We start from the raw sequence: 25,871 nt of genomic DNA, 5'->3' as shown, positions 1-25,871 counted from the left end.
CAGCCTGGGTGACAGCGCAAGACTCCTTCTCAAAAAAAAAAAAAAAAGGGGGGGGGGCCGGGCGCGGTGGCTCACGCCTGTAATCCCAGCACTTTGGGAGGCCGAGGCGGGTGGATCATGAGGTCAAGAGATCGAGACCATCCTGGTCAACATGGTGAAACCTCGTCTCTACTAAAAATACAAAAAATTAGCTGGGCATGGTGGCGCGTGCCTGTAATCCCAGCTACTCAGGAGGCTGAGGCAGGAGAATTGCCTGAACCCAGGAGGCGGAGGTTGCGGTGAGCCGAGATCGCGCCATTGCACTCCAGCCTGGGTAACAAGAGCGAAACTCCATCTCAAAAAAAAAAAAAAAAAGAGAGAGAGAGAGACAGGGTCTTGCTATGTTGCCCAGGCTGGTCTCAATCTCCTGGGTTTAAGCAATCCTCCCTCCTCAGCCTCCCAAAGTGTTGGGGCTACAGGCATGAGCTACTGTGACCGGCCGATTGCAGACAGATGGAACTGTGGCCGGCCACCTCACCAGTGTGTCCCAAACACCCCTCCGCATGCATAATGAGAGGGGGTACTTATCTGCTCCTGATTCCTGTTCTGTGTGTTTAGTGGGGATCACAGCAGGCAGACAGGGTGGGGTGTTGGTGGAATTTGGGACGAGTGGAGTCTGGGCAGGTCCAGAGTCTGCCTTCTGGGCCTGTGTAAGCTGACTCCCTTGTCCCCTCTGCCCTGCTTTGGCTGAGCTGAACTATTTCTTGCTCCTTCCCATCTGGGGGCTTTTCACTTGAACTTTGCTGCTCCCAATAGACTGGCCTTGAAGGAATGCGCCTTCCCTCATTCATCACTCGACTTCTGTCTGCTCATTTTTGTACCTTAGCTTTAGTGTCACCTCCTCCAGGAAGCTTTTTTTGATTTCTCCTCCTCCCTAGGTCTCTGCTAGGCGCCCACAGCTGCCTGTGTTTCCTGCATGACAGCTCTGCTTTTACTGGGCACAGCTTTCCCTCGTTCTTTACTCAACTGCTCCAGCTCATCTTTAGAGTTTCAGCTTAAGTGTCACCTCCTCCAGAAAGCCTCCCCTGATTTCCTCTCCTCCCTAGGCCTCCTCTGGGCTTCATACAGCTGTCTTTGTGTCCTCTATCACAGCTCCCATCGCCTGTGGTCACATATCCATTTCCTCCTTCGGACTTCGAGCTCCGTGTCGTTGGATATTGTGGCTTTGTTGGGGTCCTGGCTGTGTCCCCAGCACCCAGCACATGGCCTGGCACACATTAAGTGCTCGGTGACCCAGCACCATGCTCAAAAACCCCCTTTCCAGCTGGGCGCCGTGGTTCACGCCTGTAATTACAGCTTCTCCGGAGGCTGAGGCATGGGAATTGCTTGAATCCGGGAGGCGAAGATTGCAGTGAATCAACATGGAGCTGCTGCACCCCAGCCTGGGTGACAGAGGCTACGTCTCTAATAATAATAATAATAATTAACTAATTAAGTAGAATTCTCACATGCCACTGGCAGGGAGAGTGCTTGATTCATTATATCAGAGGAAACTGAGGCTCAGAGAGGTGAAGCAACTTGCTGAAAGCCACACAGCTGGGAAATGGAGGGAGTTGGGATTTGTAGCCAAGGCTCTTAGTCAGCACAAATACCACTTCTCACTTGGGACAGAAAGGAAGCCCCGACTCCTTAGGCAACCGTACAGAGCCTGGGATGTAGAGATTCAGGGCTGCTCTCTGCTGAACCCTGGGGCTCAGTCTTCCCATCTGTACAAAGGGACGTTCCTTAGGTATCTCCAGCCCTGAGATACTGGGTTCTTAGGGTTGGCAGTTTAGAGAAAAACCAACGTGGAATACCCAGAAAATAACTTTAGATTTCTGGTGAACAACGAATACCTTTTTAGTACAAATATGCCCCAAATATGAATGAAGATAAACATAAATAAGCCTGCAACAAACCCCTGCATAAACCGCAGGCTCCAGACTACAAGTCCCATAACCCACTGCGTCCTCCCTCAGGAACTATCATGACTTTTTATTTTTCATTCATTCATTCAAAAATGGTACAGGCCACCCGCCGTGCGCCAAGTCTTGTGATAGATGCCGGGGATACATCATATGCACAAAACAGACAAAAGTCTTTGCCCTCGTGGACTTTGACATCTACATCCTTGGGGCAGTTTAAGTGATTTTTGTTTTTCTCAGCAATTTCTGCCAGGAAGACTACAGTTCCCGTGATACCTTGTGTTTGTTTGCTAAACCGGCACTTCTTTTTCCCTTTAACTCCAAGTTTCTTCCAGGTCGCAAGGTCACGTCTTGTCCCCCCGCCCCCCACCTTTCGCCCCTCACCCCACATCCCCTCATGCCAAAGACAGGGTTAAGAAAGTGCTACCGCGAAATAGTTTTTTAAAAAACATTTTCATGCATTTTATGACTTGGAGTTTATGTGAAACTTCAGCGGTGTTAGCCCAACAGCCCGCCGTACCTTCTGGGAGTCCCAGAGTGGGCCTACAACTCCCAGGGAGCTCAGCGAGCGCCGGGCTGACTGCGATTCCCGAAAGGCAGCGCGGCTGGCGGGGCGGTTCGCGGCGGTGCCCGCAGGACCCCAGAGCGAGTGCGGGCTGCCCGGCGCGGCGCCCGCAGGACCCCGGCGGCTACCCATGCCGAGGTGAGTCCGCGGGAGCCGCCGCTGCCGCCGTCCCGTCCCCGCCGCCGCCCCGTGGGGCCCCGCCGCCAGCCAGGATGCTGGAGGAAGCGGGCGAGGTGCTGGAGAACATGCTGAAGGCGTCGTGCCTGCCGCTTGGCTTCATCGTCTTCCTGCCCGCCGTGCTGCTGCTGGTGGCGCCGCCGCTGCCCGCCGCCGACGCCGCGCACGAGTTCACCGTGTACCGCATGCAGCAGTACGACCTGCAGGGCCAGCCCTACGGTGCGTGTCCCCGGCCCACCCACGGGGCTCCCCGGGCTCCCCGGCCACGCCACTCACGCCCGGCCAGCCCCAGGCCGATCCTGAGCCCCGGTCTGGGCCGCCCGACCCTTGCTCGGGCCCCAGGCGAGTCAGAGCCCGGCTGCCCTGGACCCCCGGCCCTCCTTGCCCAGCGCATGGGGACCCCCGCGCTTTCTCCCGCAGCCCCCGTCCCCTGCCCAGGCCTCTTTGCCTTGGAACCCATGGCCGGAACCAAGCGCCCCGCTCTCCTGGAGCCCTAGGCCCCCTCTCTCCTGTCCCTGGCTGGGCCGACGTCGAGCTGCCTTGCCGGGTCTCTCTCTCCTGGGTCCCCTCTGCCCCCTAGGCTTCCCTGTCCCGGCCCACTTGAGCAGACGCTTCCGTCCTGACCTCCAGCGCCCAGGCCCCTGTTCCGGAGACCATCTGGTTGGTCCCTGGACCCACCGGGTCACATCCGTGTGCCCACGCCTCCCCCCTTTGCCTGACTGCGTTTGGAGTTAAAGGTCCTCGCACTGATTTCTGCCAGGCTGTACCACTCCACGCGGTGGTCCAGCAGCCCCCACCCCCTCCCACGGCCCTGGGTGCCGAGTGCACTTTGTCCAAATTGAACCCCCACTCTGAGTTTTCTCGCTCTGGTCACCTGTCCCCACGTTAAGGTCCCATTTCTTCCCAGGCCCCTGACACTCTCTGGTCCTAGTTCGGGAGTCATAGGTTTCAGAGTCTGGTAGCCTAGCCTCCCTGGCTGCCTCCCACGTCCCAAGTTCCTCCGGTCACCTTTGACCCCCTTCTCCGTCCCGCCTTTGATGCGTATCCACACCCTCAGCTCAGCCTCCTCACCGCGACTTCCCAGAACCCCACTTGTTCCATCTCTCCAGGATTTCCTCTTACCCTTCCAAATTCACACAGCCCAGGTCGCCTGGCCCCTGAATTCTGCAATGCTCCCACTCAGCAGCACCCCCCCCCCACCCCCGGTCGTGGCCCTGACCCCAGTGTCCAAATCATTCCACATCCCCTTGTCTTTTCCTGGTTGTAGCTGTCTCTGGCATTCCAGAACCTTCTGGTCCCTGGTTTTTCTTCTTTTCAGCTTTGCCCCTCAGGTCCCTGAATGTCAAGGCCTGACCTCCCTTGTAAAGGAGTTCCCGTCCGCATGTTCTCACCGGCCCTTTCGTTCTGAGACCAGATTCTCCTGTACTGGCTCCTCTCGTTACATCTCGGGCTCAGCCTGAGTCACGGGGACCCCCAGCCTCTGCCAGCCCTTGGGGAACCCATCTCTGGAGATGGAACCAGACTTTGGCCTCTGGCCCCATTTTGCCCCAGAGTTAAGATGTTTTCATTTAGAGCTGTTGCTGTTAACCCAGGGGACGCTGGGTGATGTCTGGGGGCATCTGTAGTTATCATGACCAGGGGGTGCGCCTGGCATGGAGTGGGTAGAGGCCAGGGACGCTGCTCAGCACCCTGCAGTACCCAGGATGGCCCCACCCCAGAGAACGGTACAGCCCCAGTGTCCACAGTGTCCAGGGAAGAGCCCTTGGGCCAGGGTGGTGGTGTAAACCCAAGGCTCCGGGCTCCGTAGGTGGGGGTGGAAGGCCAGGAGCTCAGATGCAGTGACCGCGTTTTCCCGTGCTGGTTGGCATTTTCCCGTGGTGGGTGGCACCGTCCTGTAGAGCCATCAGGTGGCTGTGACCTCCATCTTCACTGCCTGGCATGGGAGCCACCAGCCACAGGAGGCTGCCGAGCCCCCGAAATGTGGCCTGTGCAGCCGAGGGACAGGATTTTCATGATCTGCTCCCCAAAGACCCCACTCATATTGCTCAAGATAACCTGTTTCTCCAGGCCCTTCTGAGGCCCTGTTCACGCTCCTGGCGTCTCCTGCCTGGGCCCCCAGCTCACCCGCTTCCCTCCAGCCTCCCCCACCCCTGCCCCGGGCTGGTGCGCTCTGGCGCCTCCTACACTGTCCCCGGGGTGGTGTGGGCCCGTCTCTTCCCGGGAACCCACCCGGGGAATGCATGTCGGCCGTGGAGTGAGCAGGTGGCCCGCCGTTCCCCAGCCAGCCAGACGCCCTCTCCGGCTTCCCGGAGTCGCCTTCCAGCTTCCTGGTGGGTCCTCCTCTTCCCCACAGCCTCCTGACGTCTGCATTGCCTTCCCTGATTCCCTCGCCCCTTCTTCCTGGCGCCCTCCCTGCCTTTCCCCGCAGTCTTTTCTCGTTCCCTCGCTACTCCAAGGCCTTTGCCCGCAATCCAGGGTTTTCTTCCGAGTTTTCCGTCCGATGAGCATCGTCTCCCCTGTGCCCTCTTTCCTGGCCTCCAGGCTTTCTCTCTCCTGCTTAGGAAGGTGGGCCTTGCCTTCCCTGTATCTGGCATTTGTCCAGCTGGTCCGTGGGCTCCGGGAATGAGCAGAGGGGCTCGTGGGGAAGCTGCCTCTTGCTCCTCATCTGTGCCCCAGGAAGCACAGCCCAGTTCTCGCAGGGTAGGGGAGGCCCGGCCAACACTCTCCACTGCGTTGCTCTGGCAGCTCCGAGAGACCAGGGATTTGGGCCGGAGCCCTGCCGAGGACGGGCCCTGGAGAAGCCCAGCGGCTGCTGCCCCCAGCCCCACCACTCGGAGCAGCGGCACCCCTTACGCGCTGGGGATCCTTTCCCAACTTCCTTCCTGCTGCTGTTGAGAAATGCAGGGCGGGGCGGTGCCCTTTGTGTTGGGGTGTGGTCTGGGCCTCACTGGCCAGGTGTGCAATGCCCCTCTCCGCTCAGCGGACTCCGGCCCTGCCGGGTGAAGCGCTTTTTGGGCTCCGCTGCCTTCATGACAGGTAGGGCTGGTTGAGCTCACGGCCCCTCTGAGCTGGGAACGTTATTATCCTTTGAGCGCCTGGCTCCCAGGACCCGCCAAGTCTGTCAGACTTGCCAGAACTCCTTCATCTGGGAGCCAGCTGACTGCAGCCTATAGGTCAAGTCTGGCCCTCCGCCTGTTGTTGTTAATAAAGTTTTATTGGCACGCGGTCACGCCCATCCATTCACATCTTGTCTCTGGCTGCTCTCACTTAGAAACGGCCGAGCTGGGTGATCATGCCAGAGCCCCATGGCCCAGGCGGGGAAAGGGTAGTCACCTGGCCCTCGACAGATAGGTAGATGCCCAGCCTGCTGTTCAGGTCTGGTCCTGTCACTCGAACCGGTGACTTCTGTCAGGATGCCCAGTGCTCTCCTTCACAGCGTCCACCACGAGTGGCCTCTGCCCATCCAGACTTGGGGCTGAGGGAGTTGGCACTGATTTCGCCTCTGCACAGGGCTGTGTCCACACTGGCTTGTGGGCACCTGGCCCAACCCTGGCCCTCAAGGGAGGCTGGGGCCACCCAGGGCCATCTGTGCTCCTGGGGAGACGGGCGTTGGTCACAGAGAGCCCCTGCCCTTGTGCCCCCAGGGAGCAGGAGCTGGGACCCGGACGGCTGTGTGGCCTCGGCAGGTACTGACGAGAGGCGGGGCTCAGACGGGCGGGCTCCATCCTAAAGGCGACGCCGTGGCCTCCAGGGAGCTCTGGCCCTGGCGTCCGCCTCTCCTCTGAGTTGCTGCTATTCCTTCCCTTCTCCGGCCTCCTCGCTCCGGAAAGCGGGTTCTGTGTCCGCCTGTGGCAGTTCAAGGCCGGAGGACGGGGCGGGGAGGCGGGGTGCCTGCCAGTGGCCTCATCTCCCGCCCCCAGAGAGGTGGCATTCGAGCGGCCCCAGAAGGCCAGGGCATGTGGGGACAGGTGGGACGCAGGGGAGGGTCACTCCCAGCATTACAGGACCCTGAGGGCCTCCCAAGGGAAGAGGAGAGGCCCCTAGCAGGCCTGGTCAGGTCAGGCTCTGAGGGGAGCAGGGGTGAGGCTGTGGGCCCGGGGCGTGTGGCGGCTCCTCCATCCTGAGCCTTGAAGCTGGTTCTCTGTACCCACCTCCCTGTGCTGCTCCCGAGACCCCACCCATTCCCAGTGTCCTTCCGTGTCACACCTGTGCCCCTGCGCACCCGGCTGGGCTCGTTGGATGCCCCGGTGGAGCAGGCAGCTTCCCGCCCTCCGGCACTTCCCAGACAGCGCATGGCGGGACAGCAGAGCTGGGGGCTCACGTGCGCCACGGCCCCAAGCGCAGGGCGCAGTGGGGCCCCCCGGGAGGAGCTGCATGTGTGGGGAGATGAGAGAATGGGGGTCCCCCTGCTTCCACCTTCATAGCGGGGCTGGTTCCAGGGACGCCGAAATCGGCCCTGGGCGTCGCTGTTTTGAATGCGTCTTGCTCGGGATTTACGCTGGAGGCCCTGGGGTCGGTGCCCGGCCCACCTGTGGCAGGTCTGCTTTCGGGTCTTGGTGGCGTGGGGTTGCCTGTGCGGCGCTGGAGATGTTTTAGATCATTGCTTGTCTTTAACTTGTGGCGATGTGACGTAGGAATTGGGATTTGCAGCTTCTGGTGTGGCCCACGGAGGCCGGCATCCCGGCTGAGCTTGGTGGTCCCTCTAAAGGCGCTCTCCAGGGTCCTTCCAGAGCCACTCAGGTGGCCTTGGTGGAGCGTGGCGGGCAGCAGCTAGATCCTTGCGGGGGTGATGTGGCAGGAAGTGGGGGGTGCATGTGCAGCTCAGGGGCACAACAGGGACCCCCAGGCTGCGTGTTGCCGGGCGATGGGCATTTTGCAGAGAGAGGAGGGAATGGGAGGCCCAGGAAGCGAGACCAGGAGCCCTGGCGAGTTTCCAGAGCGTCGAAGATGGGGAGCACCTCCGTGGAAATGAATAAGCCCGTGAGGGAGTGACAGCCCCATGCGCTCGCCCCACAGACGCCACAGCTCGAGCTGCCGAGCCTCGGGCCACCCCAGTCCCTGGACTTCTAGAAAGCTTGTTTCCAAGGCCTGGCGGGGTAGACCCAGAGCTGGGGAGCCCGAGGGGGGCTCCATTCCTGTCTCATGGCCCAGTGCAGGGGTTTAACCTGGGGTCCATGGACTGGCTTCAGGGGAGTGGGCCCCAGCCAGCGGCCCGCCCTTGGCCCAGTTACTGGCGTTTTATTGGCACACAGCCCCACATGTTGGCTCACCTGTCCGCCACGGCTGCAGTGACCCTGCAGTTTTAGAGCTGAGTGGTCGACACAGAGATCAGAAGTACTTTCTGTTCTGTTGCGGAAGAGGTTTGTGGGGCCCTCGTCTGGGATCCTGCGTAAACTTTGGCATGGTGGCGGGGAAGTGTGGGTTTCTCCAGGGAGAAGGGTCTCTGCTTCCATTAGAGTTTCCAAAGGGGCTGGGTGAGCTGGCTCACACCTGTAATCCCAGAAATTTGGGAGGCCAAGATGGGCAGATCACCTGAGGTCAGGAGTTCCCGACCATCCTGGCCAACACTGTATTTTTAGTACTGACGCGGGTCTCTCCTAAAAATACAAAAATTAGCCAGGTGTGGTGGCGGGTGCCTGTAGTCCTGGCTATTCAGGAGGCCGAGATAGGAGAGTCACTTGAACCCGGGAGATGGAGGCTGCAGTGAGCCGAGATCGCACCACTGCACTCCAGGCTGGGCGACAGAATGAGTGAGACCCTGTCTCAAAAATAAAACAAAAAAAAAAACAAAAAAGGATTCTCAGAAGGTCTGGGACGCAGTTTAACGTGGGCACCGAGCCCATGGGCATAGGCCTGCCCCGGTGACCAGGTGTGCAGGGGGCAGGCTTGGGGCGGCCCTGGGAAGTTCTTGAATCAGCGGTCTCCCAGGTGAGGGCCCCAGGTTCGGGGCTGGGGCTGGGGCTGCTGGATGGGTTTCTGGCCTGGGTCTGTCTCCTTCCTCTGGCCTGGCCACCCACCGAGGCTCACAGCCCCACCCCTGTCCCCACAGGCACGCGGAACGCGGTGCTGAACACGGAGGCGCGCACGATGGCCGCGGAGGTGCTGAGCCGCCGCTGCGTGCTCATGAGGCTCCTGGACTTCTCCTACGAGCAGTACCAGAAGGCCCTGCAGCAGTCGGCCGGCGCCGTGGTCATCATCCTGCCCCGGGCCATGGCCGCTGTGCCCCAGGATGTCGTGCGGGTGAGCGTCTGCCTCGCATCGGCCAGCTCCGGTCCAGAAGCTGGGGCTGGACTTGGAAGCAGCTGTGTGACCCTAGGCAGGTCGCTTTGCCTCTCTGAGCCCTTTGGAAAGTGGGATGGACGGGGCTTCCCCTGTACCATTGTTCTCCGAGGGGGGGATTCTGCCTTCAGAGGATGCTGGCTGATGTCCGGAGGTGTTCAGGGAGGGCCGCTCCGGGTGTTGAGTGGGTGGGGGCGAGGGACGCTGCTCAGCACCCCACAGTTCCCAGGACAGCCCCACCCCAGGGAGTGATCAGGCCCCAGGGCCCACGGGGACGCAGTGAACAGGACCTGGCAGAACCCAGCAGGTGCCCTGAGTGAAGGTGCTCTTGCAGATGAGGGGCGGGCCGGATGGGGGAAGCGCTTGTTTCTCGTAAATGTCCCCTGGTTTACGCCACCCTCTGAGGGCCTGCCTGCCCTCCAGGGACTGCCACTAGGCCCCCGCTACCTCGACACCCCTGCCAGGCCAGCAGCAGCCCCCTGAGCGTGCGTCTGCTCCACAGCAATTCATGGAGATCGAGCCTGAGATGCTGGCCATGGAGACCATTGTCCCCGTGTACTTCGCCGTGGAGGACGAGGCGCTGCTGTCCATCTACGAGCAGACCCAGGCCGCCTCCGCCTCCCAGGGCTCCGCCTCTGCCGCTGAAGGTGGGCTCCGGGCTGTAGGGCGGGGCTGTGGGCGTGGGGAGGTGTCCCCGTCCTGAGGGCCGCCATCATCCTGGGCTTTGCCCACCCTCAGCCTGTGGCATCCCTTCGCCGGGGTTCACAGTGGGGGTTCCTGGGCCCTGCATGGGCCTGCTGCGTCACCACCTCGGGGCTGGGGCCTCGGACTCTGCATTTTGCAGCCCCCTGTCCCCCGCCTGGCTGCTGGCTATGTACACACGAAAGACCAGAACCACCGACTTGGTGGGAGGCCTTTCCCGTCATCCTCAGGGGCTCGTGGCGTGTGAAAAACACGGGCACGTCTTTAGCTGTCCACCTGCCGGGGAGACCCTCAGCATCGCATCGCCAGCGAGCAGCGCGGGTCGTCGGCGGGGTTCTTAGAGAAAGGGGCCCACGCCTTTCTTTCCTCCAGCCCTGCAAATGGGGGCCCTGGCAGTGAGCTCGGAGCAGCACCTGTCCCGGGGAAAATGGGAGTGGAGCGCTGTCACGCGTGAGGGAAAAAGAGGAATCGGAGGAGAGCAGCTGAGGGGCTGCCCGGGGCCGTGGTCAGCTACTGGTGGAGCAGGGCTGGGAAAGGAGGCCAAGCCCAGGGCCGAAAAGAATAGGGCGCGACAGGGGGGTTTGTCCCGGCCCCGCCCACCCAAAGCAGTTTGGTGTTGTGGTTTCAAGCTATCAAAAAGGTTCATCCCACACCGCAAGATCACTGGGACTCTAGATCCAGCGTTTGCTAACGCCGGCCCAGGGGCCACCCTGGGTGTTCTTGTTGATAAAGTTTTATTAGCACTGGGCCCCGTTCATTCATGCACCGTCATGGCGGCTTTCCGAGCAGCAGAGCTGAGTTGCTGCGGCTGTAACAGAGACCCTCCAGTCCGCAGAGCCGAAAGTGTTATCTGGCCCTTTACGGAAAACATTCCCAATCCCTGGTCTAGATTAAAAGTCTTGGCAATGGCCGTTTTTGTTGTGGCATCAGAAGAGTGTAGTTCTGCAGTTTTTGTTTTGGTTTTTGTTTTTTTTCTGAGACGAAGTCTCCCTCTGTTGCCCAGGCTGGAGTGCAGTGGCACCATCTCGGCTCACCGCAACCTGAAGGAGGAATCTAATACTTGGTAGAGTATTACACAGCTGGTAAAAATGATGTTGAGGGCCAGGCATGGTGGCTCACGCCTGTTGTCCCAGCACATAGGGAGGCTGAGGCAGGAGGATCGCTTGAGGCCAGTAGTCCGAGACCATCCTGGGCAATATAGCGAGAGTCCTGTCTCTACAGAAAATTTTAAAAATTAGCCAGGTGTGGTGGTGCATGCCTGTAGTCCCAGCTGCTCCAGAGGCCCAGGTGGGAGGATAGCTTGAGCCCAAGAGGGAGGCTGCAGTGAGCTAGGATTGAACCATTGCACTCCCAGCCTGGTGACAGCAAGACTGGTCTCTAAAATAATCAATAGGTAAGTAATAAAAAATAATACTGATAAAAAATCCTGACGTCGAGTTAGACTGTGCTGACATGGAGAAATGCTTATTTCATGACGGTTAGTGGGAAAAAAGCAGTCACATTATTGGTCACAACCATCTTTTTAGAAATAATTTTTTTTCTTTGGAGACAGAGTTCACACGTGGGCTGTCGCCCAGGCTGGAGTATAGTGGCACAATCTCAGCTCGCTGCAACCTCCACCTCCCGGTTTCAAGTGATTCTCTTTCTTCAGCCTTTTGAGTAGCTGGGATTACAGGTGCATGCCCCACGCCCAGCTAAGTTTTGTATTTTTAGTAGAGATGGAGCTTTACCATGTTGGTAAGGCTGGTCTTGAACTCTTGACCTCAGGTGATCTGTCTGCCTCGGCCTCCCAAAGTGCTGAGATTACAGGTGTGAGCCACCGTGCCTGGCCCAAAATAACTTTTTAATTTAGAAATTTTATACTTATAAGAAGTTTAAAAAATATTACAGAGAGTTTCCCAGGACACGCGTCCCCCAGTGATCAAATTTTACATACCTATGACAGGTGAGGTTTTGTTTTTATTTTATTATTAATTTTTTATTATCTCTTGTTTCAAAAGATTGTGCTTCTAGGTCAGGCCCAGTGGCTTACACCTGTGATCCTGGCGCTTTGGGAGGCCTGGACAGAAGGATTGCTTGATTCTGGGAGGCAGAGGCTGCAGTGAGCCAAGGTGGCATCATTGTACTCCAGCCTGGGCAACAGCGTGAGACCCTGTCTCAAAAAAAAAAAAAAAAAAAGTTGTGATTTAAAAATGCGTTAAAACACGGAAGTGCAGACTCCAAGTCCTGACCAGGCCCTGGCCCTAAGTCCCTACGTGAACAGCTGTTATTGAGTGCCCGGTAGGAAAGGATTAGAATGGCATGGAGGAACAGTTCTCCAGCAGAACATTCCAGAAAGGAGATGTAAATACTTTCAAGAGAAGGTTGTCCTGGAGGGAGTGCTGGTATTGCATGGTATCGAGGTCTGCTGGGGACGTCCCCGCCCCCGGCTGGTGGGCTCTGCCCGAGACACCGACCTGTGGCTTGGTGGTGTGGGTGCTGGGGATGCCCCCTGGCTGTGGCCTGGCTGGGCCGAGGCTGACGTGCCCTCCCCCTCTCCCTCTCCGCAGTGCTCCTGCGCACGGCCACCGCCAACGGTTTCCAGATGGTCACCAGCGGGGTGCAGAGCAAGGCCGTGAGCGACTGGCTCATCGCCAGCGTGGAGGTGAGTTGCCGCCCGCCCCGCCCCGGCCCCGCGTCCCCAGGGGTCCCTGCCATCCACCCGGCTCCCCAGCTCAGCCATACAAGAGGGAGCCTCTGATGGGGAGCTGGGGTCAGATCACGACCCTGCCTGGCTGAAGGCCCTCCTGTGGCTCTGGTGGTGACCGAAGGAACCCAGACTCGTCACGTGGCCGGGGAGTCGCTCCGTGGCGTGCCCAGGGCCTACCAGCCCCTGGCCCATCTCCTGCCTTCCATCATGGGTCCCCACACACCATGCCGCCTCCTCCCACCCCAGGGCCTTTGCACCGGCTGCCCCTCCCAGGAAGCCCCCTTCAGGCTGCAGGTTCCCCAGCCCCTTCCTGTCACATAACCTCACCTGTCAGCCAGATACTGCGTCCTCACCGACCCTTCCCAGCACCCGGGGGTTGCGAGAGGGTGGGGAGCTGCTGGGGTGGAAGTGGGTGCCGCCTGCATAGCTGCTGCTGTGACACGATCTGGGCTCACCGCAACCCCGGCCTCCTGGGTTCAAGTGACTCTCCCGCCTCAGCCTCCTGAGTAGCTGGGATTACTGGCATGTGCCACCACGCCCAGCTAGTTTTTTGTATTTTTAGTAGAGACGGGGGTTTCACCATTTCGGCCAGGCTGGTCTCAAACTCCTGACCTCAGGTGAGCTGCCCGCCTTGGCCCCCCAAAGAGCTGGGATCACAGGCGTGAGTCCCGCGCCCAGCCATGCAAATAAAGTTTTATGGCCCAGCCGTGCCCATGTGTGTGCACATGTCCGTGGCAGCTTCTGAGTAGTTGTAACAGACACCATCTGGTCCCCAAAGCTGAAAATATCCCCTCTGGCCTTTTATGAAAGTCTAGTCTGCTGGCCCCGGCCTACAGTGGAATCCGACTTTGGTGGTTAAGAGGAGGTTTCGGGGCGGGTGGACACAGACCCTGAAGGGACCCAAATGCCTGGCTGACAGACTTGGTCCCGTTCCTATAAAAGGTTATCCTCCTGCTCTTCCCTGGTTTTTAAAGATTTCAACCTGAGGGCCGGAGCAGGGTGGGGTCCCTGTTCCCGGCTCCGTTTCATCCCTGGAGGAGCTCCCTGGGGCTCCCAGAGTCAGAGGCTGGCACCTTCTGTGGGTCTCGGCGCTGAGGACCATGTTGGAACCTGGCAGGCAGGCCCCACGTAGCCCAAGCCCCACCCAGGGTTCACCTGCCCCAGGAGCAGCCAGGCCGTTACCCCGCTGTCTCTCCGCAGGGGCGGCTGACGGGACTGGGTGGAGAGGACCTTCCCACCATCGTCATCGTGGCCCACTACGACGCCTTCGGAGTGGCCCCAGTACGTATGTGCGTCCCCATTCCCCGCCACGGGGCGGGGACTCTGGCTCCAGGATAGTGCCGAGGAAAAGCGTGTGTGTGAGGACAGCATGGGGGTCCCAGCGGTTCACCCCTTGACGGCCTCTGCCCGTCATCCCGGTCCCCGAGAGGGCCTCAGGGTGGGTGTCACAGGACTGACACAGGCCGGGCTCTTGCCCGGGGTCCCAGGTCCCCGGGCAGGGAGGTGGCTGTGTCAGACTGAGCGCAGGGAGTCTGAGTCAGGGTCGCCAGGGCCAGCCCTGGGTGCTGCGGCTCCACACGAGGCCGCCTGGCAGCTGTGGTCTGTCCCAGCGAGGGGACGCAGCACGGAGCAGAGTCCTTCAAGGGAAAGGCGCGTGCGGTGCGGCCAGGAGGCCGGGCCCTGTCCCCGTGTGTCACCCCAGCAGTGCTTGAAGCACTGTCACTAGCGAAGCTCCCAGAGGTCCAGCTCGCAGTTCCTGTTAGGGGCTGGTTCTGCGGCCCCGGCCGCCTGGCCAACGCTGGGATTCCAGCCTCCGGAGGGAAGCAGGGCCTCACGCCCACCACGGTGTTTGTGAACACGCTTCGGCCCAGAGTCTGTGCTGGCCGTCAGGTCGGGTCCTGGTCTCAGGCCTGCCGCGCAAGCTCCTTCTGTTGAGCGTGGGTTGAACGGGGTCAGGGCATGCACCACCCTGTACAGCGGCACCCTGCTGCCTTCCTTGAACACAAATCAGCTGAGCCAGGCAGAGCGGGAGGGCCAGCTCTGATCTGCTGCCCGGCTGAGCTCCCGACTCCTGGAGGGCCAGGCCCCCAGCCGTGAGAAAGCCTGGTCCCGCCGGGGCCCACACGCAAACTCAAGCCGCTCAGGGCGATGCCTCCTGAATGCCTGACCTTGGGTGATCCACCCACCTCGGCCTCCGGAAGTGCTGGGATTACAGGCGTGAGCCACTGCGCCCCACCCTTCTCGGTCTCTTTGTCTTCACTGCCCCAGTGAAGCTTTTTTTGTTTGATGTTTATTTCTTGAGATAGTCATATGACGTAAAGTTCACCATTTTAGAGTGTGCAAGTGGTTTTTAGTACGTTTAGAATCGTACAGTCTCCACCTCTAATTCCCGAACATTCCATCACCCCAAAAAGCAGCCCTGCCCCATCAGCTGTCACTCGGTCCCCTCCCCAGCCCCGGAACCCTGGCACGCACACATCCGTCCTGGTCCCTGTGGACTGGCCTTTTGGATGGGTTGTGTGAACGGACGTTACACTGTGCACGAGTCTTTTCGGATCTGGCTTCTCTCACCGAGGAGGGTGTTGCCTCCCTCTAATTCAGTGCCACCGAGGGCCCCTTGATACGCTGTGGTCTTGGGATGGTCCCAAGCCATCGCGGTGTCCAAGAAGCAGTGTGGCCTTTTGAGAACGCAGCTTTAGATCACAGAGGCGCATCGGGGCGGGAAAGGCATGTGGTCAGGCTGTGCCCTGAGGCTGGAGGGTGGAAGGGCTGGTCTCGCAGAGGGGACCCCGCGCAGAGACCAGGGGTGAACAGACACCACCCTCTGTGAGTGAATCCGGCCCCGCCCTGGGCTCCAAACTGTAGCTTGTCCCGGCAGGGCCGAGCCGAGGTGGGTGAGGACAGTCCTGGGCTCCGCTGGGCCCTGCAGACCCCAGGCCATCACCCTGGGATTGAATACAGGAGGGGAGCCATCCAGCTGCCCTCCGGACATGGCATAGGGGCTGGGGACAGCGCAGAGGTGACGGTGGCTGCTGTGGGCAGTGAGGTCACTGGGGTGCGGGGACGGGGTGGGGTGACTGTGGCCTTGCCTCTCCCACCCCTGCAGTGGCTGTCGCTGGGTGCGGACTCCAACGGGAGCGGCGTCTCTGTGCTGCTGGAGCTGGCTCGCCTCTTCTCCCGGCTCTATACCTACAAGCGCACGCATGCAGCGTGAGTGCCGGGGGCGGGCGGGGGCTGGGGGGTGCGGGGGCCACGCTGCTGGCGAGCGCCACCCACCAGGCGCCTCTGCACCTGGCCCTGATGTGGGCCTGAGCCCAGGGAACCCAGGAATCCCAGGAATCGGGCGCCCCGTTTATCAAGGGCAAGCCCATCCTCGAAGGCTTCTTGGAGTCCCACGACCTGCTGGCTGTTTGCCCCAGGCAAGGGTTTGCGGAGCCTGCTGGGAGCACTGTCAGCCACAAGCAGTGGAGACGTCCGGCTGAGGGCCCGGGAACCAGGGGCTTCCCTCAGCCCTGTGATGTTGGGGCTGGATTTTCCCCTGGGGTGGGGCCGTCCTGGGCACCGCAGGGCGCTGAGCAGCATCCCGGCCCCCACCCATTTATTCCATGTCAGGAGCACCCCACAGCCATGACAAACACAGATGTCCTCACGCGTCGCCCACTCTCCACGGGGGGCAGAATCACCCTGGTTGAGACCCCCTGGGTTAGGGGATTCCACGGACCCCCCCTCAAGAGACTGTGTCCCGTGTGCCCTACTGAGTTCCCAGGAGGCTGCACACATTGAAATCCACGCCCTGAGTCGGGAGGGAGAGAGGAGGCGAATCCTAGGAACTGGAGTCACCCTGGTTCACACCGTCTGTCCCTGCGGAAGTTTATCCTGGGATCTGGTGTGAGCAAGGGGCAGACTTGATTTTTCCCCAAATAATGAATTCAGGGTTTGTCCCCCATGCCCTGCGGATGTCTTTTACGGATGATTCTGTCCTGGGCACTACCCAGTCCGTGGCAGGAGCACCTCCAGGCGTAGCAACCACAGACGTCCTGGACATGACTGTCTCCTGGGGAGGGTGGGTAGAGTCACCTCTGGGTGAGACCCCAGCCCAGATAGTCACCCGCTCCCAAGACGGGACTCCTGCAGCCATTGTGTCAGCGGCTCAAAGGGCCAGGGCCACTGTGGCTGGGACGTTTCTCACCCTTCTGACAGTCACAAGGCAACTGCCAGGTGCCGGGACTCATATACAAGTTCAGGTAGAAACTTGGATTCGAACTCCTGGCCTCACCAGTCCTCCTGCCTCAGCCTTCTAAAGCACTAGAATTACCGGGATGAGCCACCATGCCCAGCCAAAACCTTTTTTTAATGTGGAACCTCCTCCCCAGCCCCCCACTGATGCCTTTGGAGAAGCCCATGCAGTCGTACACATGTGAACGGGACTGGTTTCTGCCGAACGAGGGGCTTCTGGGCAGCCAGGGCAGAGGTTGGGTTTCCGGGGAAGAGGGAACTGGGTTAGAGAGTCTGGGGCAGACGTGGGAAGATAAGGGTAGCCACCGGCCTGGGCTTTTGTTAGGGGGTGACCCCAACAGTTTCCTTCTCTGATGCCGGTGACCCTCTAACAGCCCAGGCTATGTTCCATTAGAATTCTTCTTGGCCGGGCGCGGTGGCTCACATCTATAATCCCAGCACTTTGGAAGGCTGAGGGTGGATCACATGGTCAGGAGTTCGAGACAAGCCTGACCAACGTTGAAACCTCGTCTCTATTAAAAATACAAAATCAGCTGGATGTGGTGGCATGCACCTGTAATCCCAGCTACTCAAGAGGCTGAGGCAGGAGACTCCCTTGAACCTGGGTGGCGGAGGTTGCTGTGAGCCGAGATCGCGCCACCGTACTTCAGCCTGGGCTACAAGAGCGAAACTCTGTCTCAAATGGAGAAAAAAAAAAAAGAATTATTCTTTAAGTGAATAGTCTTTATTTTCTTGGCTTCCTGGTGTCTGTTGCTTGGTCAGTCACCAGGGTTACTCCTGGACTGAGAGGCCTCTAGAGCTGGGGTCTAATATGGGGTGGCCCTGCTGCCCAGAGACACTGAGCCGTCAGTGGTTGTCATGGGGGAGCTCCTGGCATAGGGTGGGTAAGGCCAGGGACGCTGCTCAGCATCCCGAGCACCCAGGATGCCCCCACCCCAGGGAACCATCCGGCCCTATGGGGCTGGCTGGTCAGTGTTTCCTACTTTGGGGAGACCTCCACACCCACCTCAGGGACCTATGACCTGGCCGGGTCTCCTCCGCCCCAGGCGCTCGCCTGTCAAAGCTAACACAAGGTCTCCCTCCACCAGGTATAACCTCCTGTTCTTTGCTTCTGGAGGGGGCAAGTTTAACTACCAGGGAACCAAGCGCTGGCTGGAAGACAACCTGGACCACACAGGTGAGTGGCCCTGGGTGGTGGTGGTGCTGGTGGGGGCCGCGGGGGCGTTCGGGAGGGGGGTGGCTGCCGTGAGGGTCGGTGGGGGGGACCGGGGACCACCACCCGCCCTGCCATGTCTCGGTGCCCTGCAGACTCCAGCCTGCTCCAGGACAACGTGGCCTTCGTCCTGTGCCTGGACACCGTGGGCCGGGGCAGCAGCCTGCACCTCCACGTGTCCAAGCCGCCCCGGGAGGGCACCCTGCAGCACGCCTTCCTGCGGGAGCTGGAGACGGTGGGTGCCCCTTTGATGGACGGGCCTGGGGTTCTGGGGCACACACATCGGGGCCGGGGTGGGGCGTTCTGTCCCGGGATGTCCTTGCTGTCCGTCCTTGGGACTGAAGGGCACACTGCGCCGGGGCGGAACTGGGGTGTCCTGTTCCGGGGTGTGTGTGTCCCCCCGCCCCTCCTTACCCGGGGCTGCAGTGGGTGGCCTTGGGGGACCCCTGGGGTAGGTGCATTTCTCCTTGTTCTGCACCATCGGGGGTTCTGGGAGGCCTCTGGAGCGTTTAGAAAGTGGGCTGGGGTGGCTATTGCCCCTACCCGCCCTCTGCTGGTGCCCCCGCCCCTGCCCGACTTTTGCTGGGGGCCCCGCCCTCTGCTGATGGCGCCGCCTGCGGCAGGTGGCCGCGCACCAGTTTCCCGAGGTGCGGTTCTCCATGGTGCACAAGCGGATCAACCTGGCGGAGGACGTGCTGGCCTGGGAGCACGAGCGCTTCGCTATCCGCCGGCTGCCTGCCTTCACCCTTTCCCACCTGGAGAGCCACCGCGATGGCCAGCGCAGCAGCATCATGGACGTTCGGTGAGCTTGGCATCGCCCGACCAGCGCCTTCTGGAGCTTTCCTGGGGGCTGAGCGACAGGTCGCAAGTCCAGGGGCCGTGAGAGCTTGCGGGGAACAGCCCCCACACAGGCCGCGGGGAAGGGGCGGGGGTGTGGCCGAGGCCGGCTGTAGGGTCCGGCGGTTTGCAAGCTCCCAGTTACTGGGGTTAGTAAGGTGAGGACAGCAGCCTCGGGTGTGGCCCTCGTGTGGGACCCCCCAGACCCTGTCACCTGTTGAGTTAGGAGCAAGCAGTTCCTGCCTCTGGGCCTCTTCAGGGCTCTACCACAGCCTGAAAACCCTGCCTGGCCCCGGCCACTATCTTGGGGAGCCTGGTCCCCCACTGCACCCTGCCCCTTTTTCTCCCGGCCTCTGTCTGGGGCGCTGTGTCTTCTGGCTTCCTGTGTCCTCGGATCCTGTGTCCTGCCTGTCTCCCTGCCATCCTGTGAGCCCCTGGGCAGGGTTTTGTGGAGCTTGGAACAGTCTGGCTACCCTGGGCACACTCCCAGCTGGTCCTGGAACCAGCAGGCAGATGCCGTCTCCTTCCCCAGCGCCCAAGGGCCCAGCATAGACTCTCACCGTGCCTCCGCTGTGCTCTGGGTTCACTGGGCTCTCAGGAGTTGTTTGAGCTCAGCCATCGGAGGCCTTCAAAAGCCAGGGTCGGGAGGGAGGGGACACATCCCTGTGTGGTCTGCAGCCCTGGAAAAGATGGAGGTGGGTGGTTGTCCACCAGCTAGGAAAGATCGCTGGGAAGTGGGGTCAGCCCAGGAGGGCCACCTGGGATTTCTAGAGGGTCCCAGAATGGATTCTTCCACCAGGACGAAACAGTCCTGTTCAAACCCCGGAAGAGCAGAAAACTTCGTCAGTAGGAACCAAGGCTGTGGGGTGTGAGCCCCACCTGCGCACAGGGGTGGGGCAGGGCCAGGGTCCTGGAGGTCTTGGGGCACGGCGAACAGCCGACTAGCTAAAGCTAAGCTTAACCTTATTTTCTGAGGCAGAGTCTCACTCTGTCACCTGGGCTGGAGTGTTGGATTCCAGCATGAGCCACCATGCCCAGCACCAGGTCCACATTTTAAAACATTGTGTTTGAATCATGAAGGTCCCGGGTGGATTCTAAGACCCTGACCCGGAATACGAGGATCATTGCGGAGGCTCTGACTCGAGTCATCTACAACCTGACGGAGAAGGTGAGCCGCGGCCACGGCCAACCCCAGCGCAGCCCCAGCCCCACCCCAGGGGCCTGGACTCAGGGCCGTCCCCTCCTCTCTCCGCAGGGGACGCCCCCAGACATGCCGGTGTTCACGGAGCAGATGGTAAGCGAGCCAGGGCCAGCGGGTGGACGGGGCAGGGCCAGCGGGTGGGCGGGGTGGGGCCGTGACCGCTGCCACCATCCCCACAGCAGATCCAGCAGGAGCAGCTGGACTCGGTGATGGACTGGCTCACCCACCAGCCCCGGGCCGCGCAGCTGGTGGACAAGGACAGCACGTTCCTCAGCACGCTGGAGCACCACCTGAGCCGCTACCTGAAGGATGTCAAGCAGCACCACGTCAAGGCCGACAAGCGGTGAGGGCCGGGGCTCCGCACAGCCCCTGCTTAGCCTGGGGTCCAGGCCCACCCCCACTGCATCTCCCACACCCCCCACCTCGGGGGTGCCACGTGGAGCAGATACGCAAGAGAGGACTCGGGCCAGGCACGGCGGCTCTCACCTGTGATCCCAGCACTGTGGGAGGCGGAGGCAGGCAGATCACCTGAGGTCAGGAGTCCAAGACCAGCCTGGCCAATGTGCTGAAACCCTGTGTCTACTAAAAATACAAAAACTAGGCAGGTGTGGCAGAGGGCGCCTATAATCCCAGCTACTTAGGAGGCTGGGGCGGAAGAATCACTTGAACCCAGGAGTTGGAGACCAGCCTGGGCAACAGAGCAAGACCCCTTCTCTACAAAGTTTTAAATTTTTAGCCGGGCGCGGTGGCCCAAGCCTGTCATCCCAGCACTTTGGGAGGCCGAGGCGGGTGGATCACGAGGTCGGGAGATCGAGACCATCCTGGTCAACAAGGTGAAACCCCGTCTCTATTAAAAATACAAAAAAGTAGCTGGGCATGGTGGCGCGTGCCTGTAATCCCAGCTACTCGGGAGGCTGAGGCAGGAGAATTGCCTGAGCCCAGGAGGCGGAGGTTGCGGTGAGCCGAGATCGCGCCATTGCACTCCAGCCTGGGTAACGAGCGAAAACTCCGCTTCAAAAAAAAGAAAAAAAAAAAAAAAAAAAAAATACATAAAAATTTAAAACTTTTTTTTTTTTTTTTTTTTTTTGAGACGGAGTTTCGCCCTTGTTACCCAGGCTGGAGTGCAATGGCGCGATCTCGGCTCACCGCAACCTCCGCCTCCTGGGCTCAGGCAATTCTCCTGCCTCAGCCTCCCGAGTAGCTGGGATTACAGGCACGCGCCACCATGCCCAGCTACTTTTTTGTATTTTTAATAGAGACGGGGTTTCACCTTGTTGACCAGGATGGTCTCGATCTCCCGACCTCGTGATCCACCCGCCTCGGCCTCCCAAAGTGCTGGGATGACAGGCTTGGGCCACCGCGCCCGGCTGTATTTGTTTTTGAGACAGAGTCTCGCTCTGTTGCCCAGGCTGGAGTGCAGCGGCTGTATTTGTTTTTGAGACAGAGTCTCGCTCTGTTGCCCAGGCTGGAGTGCAGTGGCATGATCTGATCTTACTACAAACTCTGGCTCCCGGTTTCAAGCAATTCTTGGACCTCAGTCTCCTCAGTAGCTGAGATTACAGGCATGTTCCACCACACCGGCTCATTTTTTGTATTTTTAGTGGAGTTGGGGTTTCACCACGTTAGCCAGGTTGGTCTCAAACTCTTTGACTACAAGCGATCAGGCTGCCTCAGCCTCCCAAAGTGCTGGGATCACAGGCGGGAACCACCTCACCCAGTCTGTGTTTCTACAAACACTTCTTAAAGGATTAGCTGTCAGGCATGGTGGCTCACGCTTGTAATCCCAGCACTTTGAGAGGCCAAGGCGGGCGCACCACAAGGTCGGGAGTTCAAGACCAGCCTGACCAACGTGGTGAACCCCCGTCTCCACTAAAAATACAAAAACTAGCAGAGCCTGGTGGCGCGTGCCTGTAATCCCGCTACTCAGGAGGCTGAGGCAGGAGAATCGCTTGAACCGGGGAGGCGGAGGTTGCAATGAGCTGAGATGGTGCCACTGCACTCCAGCCTGGGTGGCAGTGAGACTCAAAAAAAAAAAGGAATTAGTTGGGCATAGTGGTGCCCCTGAGAAAGTGTTCCCTCCCCAGGGACCCAGAGTTTGTCTTCTACGACCAGCTGAAGCAAGTGATGAATGCATACAGGTGAGTGGCGGCCCGCGGGACCTGGAGTCTGTCACCCCTCTACGGGTTACAGCCCAAGGGGATCGAGGCCCACGGGGTCTGAGGAGCCACCTCGCTGGTCCGCCGTGTCCTCCATCGTGGGGCCTGTGTTTTCCACAGAGTCAAGCCAGCCGTCTTTGACCTGCTCCTGGCCGTTGGCATCGCGGCCTACCTCGGCATGGCCTACGCGGCTGTCCAGGTGAGCAGTGCCCAGGCTTGGGCGGGCCAGGGGGCAGCGCGAAGCAGGAGCCGGGCTGGGCGTCTCTGAAAGCATCCCGCACCCTGGCCCAGCCTAGAGTCATGTGGCCTGGGGCTCCTGCCCCGCCCACATCCTCACCCCCTTCTGCTGCGTCCCCAGCACTTCAGCCTCCTCTACAAGACCGTCCAGAGGCTGCTCGTGAAGGCGAAGACGCAGTGACATGGCCACCCCCGCAGCCGGAGCCCCTGCCGCTGCCTGGTCCGTGGGGCGGAGCACGAGTGAGTGGACGCCGCCCTCCTCTCCGGGCGGCCCCAGTGGGGACAGGGACCCTCCCCTCCCCCGCGGTGATCGAAACACTGAATTACAGAGCTTTTCCCTGTTGCTCTCCAAGACTGGGGGGGATTCTTTCTTTTTTCCTTGTCTTTGAACTTCCTGGAGGAGAGCTTGGGAGATGTCCCGGGGCCAGGCTACAGACTTGCGGACCAGCCCCTAGCCCCGGGAGCCGGCCGCCCTGGGTCCGGTGTAAGCACACGTGCACAATCAGAGCGGAGACGCCGGGACCCCCGCCCGATCTCGTGCTGCCTCCGCCCCTGCCTCCCGCCGAAAGGGGCCTGGATGCAGGCGCCACCTGCCCCCTGCTCCGAATCTGCCCCTGGACGCTCCTCCCGCTCCCCGATGGTGGCGTGGACGTGGTTCTTTGTCACTGCTCCCTCTTTCCTGGAGAGGGCGGTGCCAGCGCCGGGGTTCCGGGATTCCAGCCCCACTGGAGCCTTTTGTCCCTCGTGTGGTCTCAGTGACCCGTCCCCCCACAGTGGGCTCTCGGGGAGCTGCACTACCCGGCCTTTCCCTTTTCTGACAGTGGCGAGCAGACACCGTCGCGGAGAGCCTCTGCTCCATGGGGGGCCGGCAGGGGCCCTGTCTCCCCCACCCCGACACTGCACACCCCCGGCCCCCGCCCTCCTCTCCTAGCCAGTCCCGGTGGCCCCCGTGCCTCCGAGGCCCCAGCCCAGCCCCCAGGGCCCTCACCTGCGTGGTGTGCCCCCCGCCAGCTGCCTGCCCTGAGCCTGAGCCGGTGCCTGTGGTTTGCTCCAGGCTTTGCCGTGGCCAGCCAGTTTCCGGGGAACTGCGTGCGGGTGGAGGTCCGGGAGGCAGGAGGTGGCCGGGGGAGGCCTGGTGGCTCCTCCCGTCACTCCCCATCCTGGGCCTCAGTTTCCGCATCTGTAGAAACAACGTGTTCTGGGGGTGCATCCGAGCATTTGCTGGGCAAGAGATGACTCGGGACGTGGCCTCTGGGGCCGCCCTTCCTGGGGCTGGGAGAGGAGGTCCGGCCCCCTGGGAAGGCTGGGACGGAGCCTCAGCCCCGCAGGCCGGGCGCCTGGCGTGAGTGGAGGGGGAAGGAGGCCGCGCTGAGCTCAGGGAGACCCAGGCATGTCCGTTCTTTAGCAATACAACCCGCCCAGTGTGGGCTCGGGGCTTGAGTCCTGGCCTGGGCACCCAAGGCCGCCTCCCTTTCGTGGCCCAGGGAGGTGTTTGCTGTCTGAGGGGCCTGGGCCGGCCATGGGAGCCCAAGGGTCTGTCCAGATAGGACCCGGGGGTCTGGCTTTGCCTACCAGTTCTTCGGCTGGCACCTCTGCCCTCCAGATCCTGTGGCCTGGCAGGGTGAGGGGACGACCACCCCTTTCCTCCTGGTTGGCAGGGCACCCCCTCTCCCCTGTCTGCCCCGCGGGTGGCCCGCCTCCTCCAGAGACTTGCCCAAAGGCCCGTCACCGCCGCCCCCTGAACACTCGCGCTGGGACTCGGACCCGGGCAGCTGCCACCTTGTCACCATGAGGGAATGTGGGGAGTGCTTGCGTGCTGGCCAGCGGGCCTGCGTGGGTGCCGCAGGGCCAGGCTCGCAGAGGGAGCGTCCTTCCTGGGCAGGACGCACTGACCGCCGTCTGGGGCGCAGGCTGGTGTGGGACGCAGCCGCCCGGTGAGAAAATAAAGCCATATTGAATGATCACCACGACCGTCTGGTCCGGGGGCTGTGAAGATGCGACTGTGGCAGCTTTTGGGGGGGGCTCGTGTTCCTCCAGGGGCTGACAGGAGGGGCAGGGCTGTGTGCGGAGCGCCTCACTGACTTGCCGTCTGCTGGAAGGGGGCGCAAGCCCCTTGTGGGCAGCCTCACCCTCCCACCTCCCCCTGGAGGCCCTGCTTACAGGGTCTCATGGGTGATGGGTGGACCCGTTTCTTGGGCCACCATCACAAAGCACCACCAGCTGTGGGGCTCAGAACACCAGGATTCCACCCTCACCGTATCCCAGGCCGCAAGTCCAAAGTCAGGGTGTGGGCAAGACCCTCAGGGCCAGCCCGTCCAGCCTGCCTCAGCTTCTGGGGCTCCCAGCCTCCTCAGCTCGTGGCCACATTGCTCCAGACCTCGCCTCGGCTCTGTCTTGCCAGGACCTCCGTCAGGTTGGCTCAGGGCCAACCAGGAAGGCGCCCCCCCCCCCAGCTTATGACCTCTGCCTAGATCCCACTTCCAACTGAGGTGAAAGGCTCAGGTTCTTCTGGACGTGACTCGGGGGGACTCCGCAGCCCTGGACGGTGGGCAGTGGGCTGTGTGAGGTTGGCTCCCAACCCCACGCCAGGTTCTGTGAGGTCCCAGCGGGTCGCTGTCCTTGGCTAATTTTGGTTTACTGAGGGCGTGTACAGCGCGGATCTGGGGTTTGTCCCTCTTGGCCTGAAGCCCTGGTGACCCTCCTGGGGTCTGCCCGGAGCCCAAGCCCCTACCTGGCCTGCCCATTTGCCAGACTCAGTAAACGCTGGTGGAGCTGCCATGTACCTGGCCTGAGACCCGCGCTGTGGAGGAAGGAGGATGGGCAGAAATGTGCTGGTGAGAAGAGGAGAGGGCGGGGGGCGGGGGGCGGGGGGCGGCGCTGGGGCAGCCGACGGAGTGACCTCGAGGGAGGCAGGAGTCCGTGGGGGGAAGGGACGGTGTCCGAGTTGCAGCCTGACTGAGGAGGCAGCTGGGGTGATAGCTGGAGGAGGAAGTTAAAGCGGAGGCAAGGGCCCTGGGGCAGGACGGCGCTGTCGGGTTGGAGGAGGTGCAAGAACCCTCGTGTGGCTCGAGCAGAGGGCGTGAGGGTGGGGAGGGGACCGGGCAGGTGGTGCAGAGCCTGGTGGGCCATGGAGAGGACAGGCTTTGACCCTGGGGAAGGTGGGAGCCATGGAGGGCTGCGGGCAGAGGAGGGACAGGCCCTGGCTCGGGTGTTCCTGGGCGCCCTCTGATGGCTGCTGCAGGGAGTACAGACGGATGGCAAGGGTGGGACTGGGTGGAGGGGACCGCGCTGGCACAGGCAGGCCATGCTGGAGCTGGGCCGGGCGGCAGCAGAGAAGGGTGGGCTCGTCCTGTTCCCCTCCCGCCTCCGCTGTGTTCCTGGGGCTACAGAGAAGCTTCCGGAACCAGCCTGTGGCTGGGACCCAGAGGCCTGGACTGCCAGGGGCTCCCTGACCAAGACACATCCCTGCAGTCAAAGCTGCCTCTTTCAGACCTGGAAACTCCACAGACTGGCACGGGCTCCACCCAGGGTCCTCTAGGAGTCAGGGACAGAGCCTCCAACCCAGCACGGGGGTCTCTGCCTCCATAAAACACACGGCCGGAGAGGACTGCCAAGCGGAGGGGAGGGATGGCAGGG

The 25,871-nt window shown here is 61.1% G+C and overlaps 1 protein-coding gene across 2 annotated transcripts; it reads left to right on the top strand.

The window, feature by feature from the left end:
• Positions 1-2,596: 2,596 nt before the first annotated feature.
• On the top strand, positions 2,597-24,202 carry NCLN (nicalin). Of its 2 annotated transcripts, none has more exons than XM_039466578.2 (15): positions 2,597-2,904; positions 8,735-8,925; positions 9,467-9,611; positions 12,216-12,310; positions 13,556-13,636; positions 15,462-15,565; positions 17,680-17,768; positions 17,900-18,039; positions 18,428-18,606; positions 19,722-19,809; positions 19,897-19,935; positions 20,025-20,185; positions 21,927-21,980; positions 22,119-22,197; positions 22,357-24,202. In XM_039466578.2, the coding sequence occupies exons 1-15, from the start codon at positions 2,721-2,723 to the stop codon at positions 22,414-22,416; spliced, it is 1,689 nt and encodes a 562-aa protein (XP_039322512.2). In that variant the 5' UTR covers positions 2,597-2,720; the 3' UTR covers positions 22,417-24,202. The 2 variants fall into 2 exon arrangements, with proteins under 2 accessions (XP_039322512.2, XP_039322511.2); XM_039466577.2 differs by having other exon boundaries at positions 20,022-20,185.
• The last annotated feature ends 1,669 nt before the right edge of the window (positions 24,203-25,871 follow it).

This window comes from Saimiri boliviensis, chromosome 14 (genome assembly GCF_048565385.1).
Source record: "Saimiri boliviensis isolate mSaiBol1 chromosome 14, mSaiBol1.pri, whole genome shotgun sequence".
Lineage (NCBI taxonomy): Eukaryota > Metazoa > Chordata > Mammalia > Primates > Cebidae > Saimiri > Saimiri boliviensis.
Note: the sequence above shows the minus strand (reverse complement) of the source record. Positions and strands in the feature narration are given on the sequence as shown.

Bases quoted from the DNA above. Each gene is read 5' to 3' on its own strand.
- NCLN (XM_039466577.2), top strand. From the start codon at position 2,721: ATGCTGGAGGAAGCGGGCGAGGTGCTGGAGAACATGCTGAAGGCGTCG. The intron at 18,040-18,427 runs GTGGGTGCCCCT...CGCCTGCGGCAG, and splicing joins TCCTGCGGGAGCTGGAGACG to GTGGCCGCGCACCAGTTTCC. The intron at 18,607-19,721 runs GTGAGCTTGGCA...TGAATCATGAAG, and splicing joins AGCAGCATCATGGACGTTCG to GTCCCGGGTGGATTCTAAGA.